At 38.1% G+C, this 12,162-nt stretch overlaps 2 protein-coding genes across 2 annotated transcripts; one reads left to right on the top strand and one right to left on the bottom strand.

Annotated features, from left to right (window-relative positions):
• Nucleotides 1-251: 251 nt before the first annotated feature.
• Nucleotides 252-3,723, bottom strand: LOC110759408 (uncharacterized). The gene is made up of 13 exons (XM_088256088.1): nucleotides 3,271-3,723; nucleotides 2,970-3,107; nucleotides 2,683-2,764; nucleotides 2,423-2,499; nucleotides 2,178-2,293; nucleotides 1,939-2,047; nucleotides 1,736-1,852; nucleotides 1,453-1,544; nucleotides 1,293-1,359; nucleotides 1,117-1,198; nucleotides 905-996; nucleotides 670-813; nucleotides 252-561 (listed from the first exon to the last, which is right to left on the bottom strand). Exons 1-13 carry the CDS (start codon nucleotides 3,541-3,543, stop codon nucleotides 415-417), a joined length of 1,536 nt encoding a protein of 511 aa, XP_088112214.1. The 5' UTR covers nucleotides 3,544-3,723; the 3' UTR covers nucleotides 252-414.
• Nucleotides 3,724-7,129: 3,406 nt separating this feature from the next.
• On the top strand, nucleotides 7,130-9,550 carry LOC148293319 (protein NUCLEAR FUSION DEFECTIVE 4-like). The gene has a single exon (XM_088256087.1). The coding sequence runs from the start codon at nucleotides 7,522-7,524 to the stop codon at nucleotides 9,418-9,420; it is 1,899 nt and encodes a 632-aa protein (XP_088112213.1). The 5' UTR covers nucleotides 7,130-7,521; the 3' UTR covers nucleotides 9,421-9,550.
• The last annotated feature ends 2,612 nt before the right edge of the window (nucleotides 9,551-12,162 follow it).

Below are 12,162 nucleotides of genomic sequence, written 5' to 3'. Positions count from 1 at the left end.
GGAATTACGATTTGAGCACCCAAAAAGTAGTCTACGGTTTAGTCAAAAAAATGCATATAATTTCATGTACCTGATTGGACTTGCAAACTTGCATAATGGGTTAAGGACCTGGACCTAGATCAAAGAAAGTTAATAGCTGTTGGCGTGAGTCAACGTTTCTATTACTAATAGAATTTGTATATATTTTCTATTTATATAATCTCTATAGGTAAGTACATATATATATATATATATCCCTCATTCATAGAAGAATAAACATATTAAATTATCCTTAATTACTTTTGAGTATATCAAATAAAATAGCAAAAGAAATCCACACTGAAAAGAACCCATGAAGGGTAAAAGTAAATATGTCACAAATACAGATTGCTGGGGTCTTCTTTTAATCTTTGTTGCCTTCTGTTTTTTTTACTTCTACAGCTTCCAGTATATTCTGAATTTGTGCAAGATGCCTGCAACTACTCCCCAGAATAAGATCTCAGCAAATATGACATATAAGAGGGTTCCTAGCCTCTTTGAGTGCCATACATTGATGAAAACATGTTTTTGGATCCAATGCACCTGTTAACAGTTTGGTTCCTTCACTAAATTAGATTACATTTCCAGACAAATTGTATCAAAGCAGGAGTATTTAGTATGATTTTGAAAAAGGGGATTGATTATACTTACAAGTGACTTGTCTGGAGATTTATAATACCATCCATTTACGAATGCTGCAAAGATGCCCTGAGCTGCCATCACAAACACTAGCATTGCATTCATTCCTATCCATTCCAGGAACAAAAACGGCGTCCGGTAGCCCCAAACATCAATCTGTTTATGTAGAAGATAGTCATTAGTTGTCCCTGGATTAATCTTCAATTGGAATAGAAGCGATAGCTTGAATAGGTTTCAACTTGTTTACCAGTAAATAAAATCCAGAAAAAACCAGTCCAGCTGCACCAGCTGTGAAACAAACGTAGCTGAAGCTGTAGAGTTGCTTATTGATGGGAATAGCTGCAAGCAAGTTACAAATTAAGAAGTTTAACTTTGGAACATGGATTGTTTCATGTTGAATTGTTTGAGGCAGAGAAAGTAGAGCCAAGAACTAGGCACAAAAAGGTGAAGGAAGCTCACCATCTGTAAAATGCAGAATGATGGCTATGACAATCAAGACAAACCCCATTGAAACCCATTGTTTGAGCCTCTCAGAGTGACCCTGCATGCATGAGAATCCAACTTCACCATCCTAAATGAATTTCAAAATATAACTAAAAAGTGCACTAATCTGTGAGTTTAGAGAGATGTGTAACCTTGAAATGGATCAAAACGTGCCCATAATGGATGCCAATGGTGCCGCTAAGGATAGCTGAAATGGAACTGAGAAAGAAGAGCAGCCAAAAGTATTTGAGTTCCATCTTTGCTCTTCATGTAGTAAGCATGTAATTCACACGTGTTACTCAATTAGCATACCTCAACAAGCCTTCAGGTTCAAATGGTCCTGTGCACCAACTTGGAGCTCCCTCTCGAAGAGGACCGTCACTCGGAGAGCTAAGGGTGCAGGCCTACAAAATTGTCACAAAAATCACAACAAAAACTTAAATATTATTTTCCCTCTCCGTTTTTTTGCTCATTAGATGCATGACAATTGAAATATGAGTAGAGCTAATGTAGCGCAGACAGAGATGGTACAAATAGTTTTTCTGATTATACAACTGCATCAAATTTATATAGCTAAGCTATTAAGAGCTAAAACCTTCAAGCGTCTCCAAACAGGTTGTGTGTAGAGATGATTTATGCCCCAGACCTGTCGATCCACATATCCAACTGCATTGCAAGCAGGTCCTAGATGTCCCCTCATCCCACACTTAACCTGAAAAAAAGTAGAAAACAAATTTAAGAAATGGTGAAAAGTGAAAACTTCCTACATTTAGTCATTAAACAAACAAACATACATACCAAGTATTTTTTCGATTCAAGATCGTTGTCTACCACGAAACTCCAATCTGGAACATATAATGAAAATGTTGTGATCATGTAGATGAGGAATGCGACGAACCCTCCAATCCTGCAGAATGGTACATTAAAACAATACTAGATACCCACATTGAACAAAGGTACAAAATTCAAACTGGGATAAATTTGCTAAACTTTGCTTATGTGATAGTGAAATTCAAGACCTTAGTCTGTTTACTTACCACTGCCATTTATATGCAGTGAAAATAGAGAGGTGGCCAGGCTCAAGGACAGTTGGTCTAAGCTTGGTGGTGAGTGTCTCTATTAGAGCAACAACAAAGTAAACCAATGCTATTCTCTGTTTATCATTTACCAACACATACAAACCAAGAAAGAAAAACAATGTCAGGTGAGTCCTTGTGAGTTTCATCAATGTGAAAGAAAAGAAATTTTTTTTATAAAAAAAATAAAGGGTTTGGGGAAACACCTGGAGGATGCCGAACCATCGAATTTGTTTCATGTCAACTCCGTAAGAGAGATCATCCGGCGCATGGGAGTATCCTCCTGCACTACATGGGAGAGAGAGAGTTCATACACCAGAGCCAAACAATATATCTTTTTAGGGAAGAAGATTTGAATTTGGCACATTAATTCTCCTTCGCTAAGCGAAGTCAATGTGTTATTGTTTAAGCAAAGTTTCTTGTCCTCTTGACAAGGAAAGCTACGTCCTTAACACAGGACTATTACCTTGCAAAATGATTCCCCAAAACATAAGCTTCAATGTTCTTAAAATAATCTTCTTGATTGCCTCATTGATCTTGGGAATTTTCTGCAAAATCAAAATTTTGTCATAAAATTTAAGTCAGTGATCAAATTGGCACACAAAGTTAGAAACCTACACACAAAATTTTGGTAAAAGATTATTGTCTTATGGATTAACCGATTAAGAGGTCGTGCGTTACATAATATCCAGCAGACAAAAACATTGAAACATTGAAACATTGAAAGGAGAAGTGTATATTAATGTATTAAACCTTGAGAGCAAGGGCTATGGCGACCCCCACAATGAAGAGGAAGAAGGGCATCACAAAATCGGCCAATGTACATCCGTTCCATGGCGAATGGTCAATACGAGCATATGCTCCTCCAGCATCATCTACCAATATCATCACCTGCATTCACATATACACATGATCTCTTACTTGTCACAGTATGCATGCATGCATGTACAAATTAGCAAGATCAAAGCAATCATACACCATGAGAAAAGGCACTATGTATAATATGTTATGTTATTAGACTGTGAAGACGGAATGGTTGGTTATGAATATGTACCACTATGGTGAGGCCTCTGAATGCATCCAAAGTAGCAACCCTCTTGCTTTTCTGCTTAACCACTAGTACTGGTTGCTCCTCCCCCTTGATTTGGTCCGCCTTCAGAGGTGCGGCCGCCACCGCCGCTTTGTTCTTCTCCTCATGATCCTCATGATCATGGTCAATGGCATCTCCACGACCATTGTGATCAGATGTTGTATTTACTTTCTCACTGATCAAACCATCCTTGTTATGAAGACGGCCTTCTTCCAACTTCTTAGCATCATCCTCCATAGCTTTCCCTCTCTATGCACTAAAGTTATTGGATAAGTTAGGGGGTGATGGTAATAGAAGTGAGAGGAAGGAAGAGCTAGCTAGCTAGGAATCTCAGCAAAGACAATTGTGTAAAGAACAAAAGGCCGGCTTTTAATGTTGGCTTTGACTGGAGCAACTGGGCCATGCATATATACATTGAAACTCAAGTATATAGAATGAGAAAATTTTGTACTTATATATATGCAGGTGATAATTGTATAAGAATATATGATGAGTCGGACAAATCAAGGAACTTTGGCAAGAGAAGACAGAAATGTGGTCCGGATCCCATGGTGGGTGGCAGTAACTGCCATAACATCCTTCTTTAAAATGGATGGTTTAGTTACATATATGTGCAAGAGGGTACGTACGTATATGTATAGTGTTTGTGCAACCACTGTTTTGTTTGTTCATGAACTGCATCTTTGGATGTATTAACACATTGATACGTGCGTTCCATTGAATGTATATGAATTGCAATTAGTTGTGTGAATATTCTCTTATCAAACTATTAATCTAAAAAATTAGATGCTTGACGAGATTGATTTTTGTCCGAATGCATGATTCGGATTCATTTTGTCAGGTACCACTTGTCTTGACAATAGAAGATTACTTCATGACAAATGTTGAATGTATATAATATACTTGTGATTGGGGCGGATTGTTTTACCTTAATTTGCTGTAAATGTGCTAAGGCAAACCAAGAAAGGGTCTAATTAACAATTGGACGGCCTATTGGTAATACTTTTTAAAAGAAAGAAAAAAAAAAAATATATATATATATATATATATATATATATATATATGTAGAAAGGTGACCTATCCTTTGACTAATCGTTTGTGTCAGTCTTCAAAATATAAAAAAAATGAAAAAAAAATAAAATCTCGTATTCTATATATCATGGGTATCATGTGATCCAATATAATACTACGTACCTAGGTTTCTAGGCCGTCCAATTGTCAGACTGTTTCTTGGATAGCTTGAGCACATACACAAAAGTTATTGCCGACAACATTACATATATTTTGCATAAACTTTGTTTTATTTATTTTATTAAAATTTGTCGTCCATCCTCTCCCAATAAAATAAAGACTGAATGTCACTAGACCAAGAAGTAATTGGCATGCATAAACTCCATCCGCCATGAAGTTGTGAAACTTGTACATTTTGTTGTGTGTATTTTATTAAAAACGCTTTTAAGCAAAAGTGCTTTTTATATTCATAGCTCTGCACTGAGCTCTTCCTTCCCCGCCCCAGCCCGCACTTGCCACTTGGGCCTTGTGAAAATATTATTCTATTTTTGCTTGGGCTATAAGACTTGAAACTTCCAGCCCAGCTGGCCCTTGCCACATGGGCTTTGTGAATCAAATAAGACATAAATCCCCCTAATGGGCACGTTTGTTGACTAGGCAAGTTATCGACCTTCCTCCAATAATTCACATACGATAGTATCTTTGAATACACAAAACCAATCATTCATTGTGTGGACCAACGTGATTGTAGTGTCAAATTATACGAATGCAATTCAAATCCCATTTGGAATTTGATCACAAAACAACCACGCAGCTTTGCTTGTCCATTTGAATACATGAATGGATTGACTCGGACAGTGTTTGATTCGTGTTATTTTGGGGTTTTCTCCTACTAGTACTAATCAACCCTAATTTTGAAGTTTAATAATATGCGTCTTATTCCTAAACTAATTGAGACGCTCCCTCATAACAGAAGAAAATAATAATAATTCACCGATTTAATAATTAAAGATTCACATGATACACGTTTAATAAATTAGTTACATTAAAATCGAATTGTTCGTATTTGATTAAGCAATTGTTAATTCGAATCCACTTTCGTGTTTTGATTCGTATCATATCAATTATAAGATTGTGTAACAAAATCATCAACCCATTCAAATAATATCTCATTTCCCTTATCCAAAGCTGGTAACAGACAAGCTTTGGAACATAAGATAGAGCCAAATCACATGCCATATTGCCATGATTATCTTGTCATTTTCCTGCAAGACGGGCTTCCATTTTACACAAGAAGTCTTTGCCATTACGCAAAGCCAATTGCTTCATTGGCCATCAGAAAATTCAGAAGGGGTCCATAAATTTGCGCTTTCTTTCTTTTTGGTTTTGGTAAGTTTATGCGCACAATGAGCTTTCAGTATGTGAGGTGAATGTGTTTCTAAGGCAAAACTCTGGAGCACAAGTGATAAATACATTATTCATGCATTTGGAAACTGATTTGGGGAATGGTGGCTTTATTGGTTAGCTTTCATTTCATTGTCCAACTGGTTCTGAAAGTCCCTTGCTTATTCTGACCTTTGCTTTTACGACTTCCACAAAGTGCATCAAATTGAGATAAAAGGGTTAGGTACAAACCATCTAGAAGCAATATACATAAATGAGGAAGATAAATACGTAAATATGTTTTGTTGTCAGTCGTTGATACATTGTAAGATTCACCACATCGCGCTATAATCATATCGATATGCTGATATAATCACTTCTTCGTCCATATAGCAAAGTCAATCAGAGCAATAGAAGTTTCATCCAAGCATGTACTAATTCACAGTTATAATACAGAAATTTCCAATCTCTCTAATTACTAAAGTTCACAAAATCAGTCACAGGTTAGTGAAATTATCCTTCTCAAATGAAAACCATACAAAAACACAAACTAGTCAATAACAAATACAAAACCCACCTTAGAATCACTCGTTTTGCACAGACAACCGAATTGGAAATCCTAGAAACACCTAAATAAAAGCACGGGTTTTGTATGTGAGAGGATTGACGATGAGGAGGAAGTATGTGAAAAAAGTCAGAACCGAAACCAAGAATTAGGGTTTTTTGACGCCCTAAAGGAGCAGAGGAGAAGAGAAAGATGTCAATTGAAGACATGAAAAGAGAGGGAACTGAGACATTGTTGAAGGGAGAGAGCATTAAACGAAGAAACCCTCTCTTTCACCTTCAAGAACCCCCTCAACAAACCCTAATTTTGACTGCAGAGAGAGAACGAGAGAGTGCTACTTAGGTTTTCGCGATAGAGGGAGAAAGAGAGTGGTGGTGGTCGATGGAGAGAGAGCACCGAGAGAGGAAGAGAGCACCGAGAGAGGAAGAGAGAACCGTGAGAGACAGCTGAGACAGAGACAGAAGTCAGAAGTGTTAGGTCGGCAATCAATGGCCAATAACTCCACAATAGATATGTTTTTATATGGAGGGCACTTAGGTAATTTCATGTCCCCAAGTGATTATATCCAAATACAATTTGTAATGTGATCATTTCAGAATTCCGTTTGTAAAAAGTGATTATATCAGCATATTTCCCCTAAATTAATTTGTTTTGAAGATATTTTGGGGGTCTGGACCTGGAGTTGGGAATCCGGAAGAGAACAGGACAAAGCAAAGTAAGTTTGTCTAATATTGAATATTGACTTACAGTAAAAAGAATATATTCACCTTTCATTTTCCTTGCTCGTGCTATAGCAGTTCTAATCATATGAATCTGTTCACAATGGGTGTGATGTAACCACCAAAACTCCTAAATCAGTCATCAAATTCGTATGTTCTTTAATTGGATCAACTAATAAAATAATCATGCACATCAAATTTGTGTATGTATTTGGTTCGTTTGTGCAAGAAGTGATTTTTCTAACAGCACACATGTCACAAAAGATGGACAGGTTGAACCCAAAGTCTCCACCTTATCTTTTACTCTTCACAGAAAGCCTTTCATCAATTCCTAGAGGCAGGTCAACTATCCAGTCAATGTGAAACTCCTTATTCATTTCCCACCTCCCTTTCAGCCAAATCTCCGTTGTTCATGTATATATGTATATATATATGTGTGTGTGTGTACAAATGGTACTAAGTAACCACTAATTAAAGAACCCAACTGTGTTGGAAATTCTTTTGTTTTGAAGAAGAAGAAGAGGAAAAAAACAAAACATGGTGGTGGCTGAGTTCAGTTTTGGTGGTGGTGGTTTAGGCCACAAGGAGATGAGGAGCTTTGGCATGCAAGTTGTCCATGGAAGATGGTTCACGGTTTTTGCTTCAATGTTGATCTTGTCAGTGTCTGGAGCAACATATATGTTTGGCCTCTACTCCAATGACGTCAAAACATCTCTAGGCTATGACCAAACAACAGTCAATTTGCTGAGCTTCTTCAAGGACTTGGGGTCCAATGTTGGGGTCATAGCCGGCCTCATCAACGAGTTCACAGCTCCGTGGGTGGTCCTGTTAATCGGTGTGGTCATGAACTTTTTCGGTTACTTCATGATATGGCTAGCAGTGACAGGTCGAACGTCGAAGCCCCGGGTGTGGCAGATGTGTTTGTACATTTGCATAGGTGCAAATTCTCAGACATTTTCAAACATTGCTGTTGTAGTGAGTTCTGTTAAGAATTTCCCGGAGAGTAGAGGCAGTGTTTTGGGGCTCTTGAAGGGACTTGTTGGCCTAAGTGGTGCAATTATTACACAGCTCTTCTATGCTTTCTATGGTGTCCACTCAAAGGCTCTTATCTTGTTAATTGGTTGGCTTCCAGCTGCTGTTTCAATGGTGTTTCTTCCAATAATCCGATTGTTGAAGGTTGTTCGACAACCGAATGAGCTCAGGGTCTTCTACAATCTTCTCTACGTTACTCTTGGCCTAGCTGGGTTTCTCATGTTTTTAATTATCATACAACACAACCTGAGATTTTCAAGAATTGGGTACATTGGAAGTGCTTCAGTTGTGCTTGTGTTACTCTTTCTTCCGCTTGCCGTTGTTATTTTCGAAGAATTCAAAATCTGGAAGAGCAAAATGAGAGCATTGAATGATCAATCTCAGCTCGAAGTAGTAGCTGAGAATCCAGCTCCTCCTGTTCAAGTTGCCATGCCACCTGTTGCAGCACCACCATCTCCACAAACCCAGCAGAAGCCAAATTCTTGCTTGCAAAATGTTTTCAGCCCACCAGATAGAGGTGAGGACTACACCATACTGCAAGCAGTTTTCAGCATTGACATGTTGATCTTGTTCATTACGTTAACCTGTGGTGCCGGTGGGACATTAACCGCCATCGACAACTTGGGTCAGATTGGGAGCTCATTAGGCTACCCCACTCACAGCATAAGCACTTTTATATCTCTGGTAAGCATCTGGAATTACCTTGGAAGAGTTACCTCTGGCTTCTCTTCAGAAGTGCTTTTGAAAAAGTACAAGTTCCCTCGTCCCCTCTTGCTCACTCTTGTGCTTCTTTTATCATGCGTTGGCCATCTTCTAATCGCATTCGGCGTCCCCAACTCTCTCTACTTTGCTTCTGTGATTATTGGGTTCTGTTTTGGGGCACAATGGCCATTGATTTTTGCCATCATTTCAGAAATATTTGGCCTCAAATACTGTGCCACTTTGATCAGTGTTGGTTGTGCTGCTAGCCCTATTGGGGGTTACCTTCTGAATGTGAAAGTGGCCGGTAATTTATATGATGCAGAGGCCTTGAAGCAACTGAAAGCTTTGGGTAAGGTTAGGAAAGCAGGTGAGGACTTGACTTGTGAAGGAGTGCATTGTTACAGATTGGCTTTCATTATAATGGCTGCAGTGGCTTTGTTTGGGAGCCTTGTTTCATTTATTTTGGTGATCAGGACTAGAAATTTTTATAGAAGTGATATTTACAAGAAGTTCAGAGAGGCAGCTGAGGCAGCTGAATCTGATGTAGCTGCTTCAAGTGGCATGGTGCCTTTGACAGAAATAGAGGCCAAAGCAACTGTTGCTGCTGCTGCTGCTGCTGCTCACGGTTCAACCTCCTCCGCAGCACCACAAGGTTCAGAGACCAACTTGGATTTGAAAAATAGGGTAGGGGAAAATCAATGAGGTAGCTAATTAATTGCTCAGAATCTTCTTGTAATTTTCTATGGAAATCATTTACAAAGGAAAAAAACATGATCTCTCTCTTCAAACATTGTAATTCAGATCATTAATATATTTTCTTAATTAGAATTTAGTTATAGTATTAGAAGCAAATAAACTATAGGGATGGTTTTTCAAGAGGGTGCTTGTACTTTTCTTTTCCAAAAAGCACTTAAAATGGTTTTCTTTTTAAAGTGCTTTTGTATAGCAATTTAGACCATGTGTCACTTAAAAGTGATATAGCTAGCCTCCCTCCTATTTTCATAATATTTTCAGTAAATTTGTTTCTTTTTCCAAAAGCCAAATCAATCCCAAAATAAGCTTAAGTATTGTTGACTATGCCACTATGGCCTTGACCCATTTTGCCAGTTGTATGACAGAATCTGAATTCCTTTTGTTCATTTCCTCCTTGGCCTCTTGTGAGCCAAACCCATTGCATAGAAGCAATAGATTGCCCAGTTCTAGGTTTGGCTGGACCAAACTATAACTCTAGTCTGTCTCTTAGTTAAGCTAACTTCTGGCACTTGCCACCCTTAGCTATCACAACATTTGCCCAACTTGTTCTCTTATTCCACCACCCTCACAATTCGCTTCAAATATTTGCAGAAACCTCCAATTTGCTCTCTTTCTTGGTTCAAGTACGATCAAAAAATCCCAGCTGCCACTCATTAATTTGTGGCAGCAATAGTGCTCTTTTTCTGTAGGTTGTTGCCATTCATTAGTATGTTATTTATGTGGTGCGACGAGTATAGATAAACACATAGTTGTATATAACCAGTTGCGATAAGAAAAAAGAATTTTCAAAATTCGGCCGGTGAAATATGCCACATGAAAGCACACAATAGGACATGTAACTTGTAAGCGTGCAATTATACCTTTTTGACGTTTTGGGAAAAGTAGGGTATTTTGGAGGAAGGGACAAAGGAGCTTTCGCCATTATGCTTGGAGACACTATTAGGCGGTGTGCTTTGAATTCCTTTCCTGGGTTATAAATAAAAAAAAGGGGTTTAGGGAAACACCTGTATGATGCCAAACCATCGAATTTGTTTCATGTCAACTCCGTAAAAGAGATCCTCCTGCACTACATGGGAGAGTGAGTTCATACACCAGAGCCAAACAATATATATTTTTTGGGAAGAAGATTTGAATTTGGCACATTAATTCTCCTTAGCTAATCGAAGTCAATGTGTTATTGTTTAAGCAAAGTATCTTGTCCTCTTGACAAGGAAAGCTACGTCCTTAACACAGGACTATTACCTTGCAAAATGATTCCCCAAAACATAAGCTTCAATGTTCTTAAAATAATCTTCTTGATTGCATCATTGATCTTGGGAATTTCTGCAAAATCAAAATTTTGTCATAAAATTTAAGTCAGTGATCAAATTGGCACACAAAGTTAGAAACCTACACACAAAATTTTGGTAAAAGATTATTGTCTTATGGATTAACCGATTAAGAGGTCGTGCGTTACATAATATCCAGCAGACAAAAACATTTGAAACATTGAAACATTGAAACATTGAAAGGAGAAGTGTATATTAATGTATTAAACCTTGAGAGCAAGGGCTATGGCGAACCCCACAATGAAGAGGAAGAAGGGCATCACAAAATCGGCCAATGTACATCATGATCTTGCTAATTTGTACATGCAATATGCATGCATGCATGATGCATGTACAAATTAGCAAGATCAAAGCAATCATACACCATGAGAAAAGGCACTGTGTATAATATGTTATGTTGTGAAAACGGAACAGTTGATCATGAATATGTACCACTATGGTGAGGCCTCTGAATGCATCCAAAGTAGCAACCCTCTTGCTTTTCTGCTTAACAACTAGTACTGGTTGCTCCTCCCCCTTGATTTGTTCCTCCTCCAGAGGTGCGGCCGCCACCGCTGCTTTGTTCTTCTCCTCATGATCCTCATGATCATGGTCAATGGCATCCCCACGACCATTGTGATCAGATGTTGTATTTACTTTCTCACTGATCAAATCATCTTTGTTATGAAGACGGCCTTCTTCCAACTTCTTAGCATCATCCTCCATAGCTTTCCCTCTCTATGCACTAAAGTTAATGGATGAGTTAGGGGGTGATAGTAATAGAAGTGAGAGGAAGGAAGAGCTAGCTAGCTAGGAATCTCAGCAAAGACAATTGTGTAAAGAACAAAAGGCCGGCTTTTAATGTTGGCTTTGACTGGAGCAACTGGGCCATGCATATACATTGAAACTCAAGTATATAGAATGAGAAAATTTTGTACTTATATATATGCAGGTGATAATTGTATAAGAATATATGATGAGTCCGACAAATCAAGGAACTTTGGCAAGAGAAGACAGAAATGTGGTCCGGATCCCATGTTGGGTGGCAGTAACTGCCATAACATCCTTCTTTAGATGGTTTAGTGACACATATGTGCAAGAGGGTTACGTACGTATATGTATAGTGTTTGTGCAGCCACTGTTTTGTTTGTTTAAGAACTGCATCTTAATTTGGATGTATTAACACATTGATACGTGCGTTCTGTTGAATATATATGAATCGCAATTAGTTGTGTGAATATTCTCTTATCAAACTATGAATCTAAAAAATTAGATGGTTGACGAGATTGATTTTTGTCCGAACGCATGATTCGGATTCATTTTCTGAGTTTGTCAGGTACCACTTGTCTTGACAATAGAAGATTACTTCATGACAAATGTTGAA

Source organism: Prunus avium, chromosome 7 (assembly GCF_965620075.1).
Source record: "Prunus avium chromosome 7, drPruAviu1.hap1.1, whole genome shotgun sequence".
NCBI classification, from domain to species: Eukaryota; Viridiplantae; Streptophyta; class Magnoliopsida; order Rosales; family Rosaceae; genus Prunus; species Prunus avium.
The sequence above is the reverse complement of the archived record's forward strand: the minus strand, read 5'-3'. Positions and strand labels throughout refer to the sequence as shown.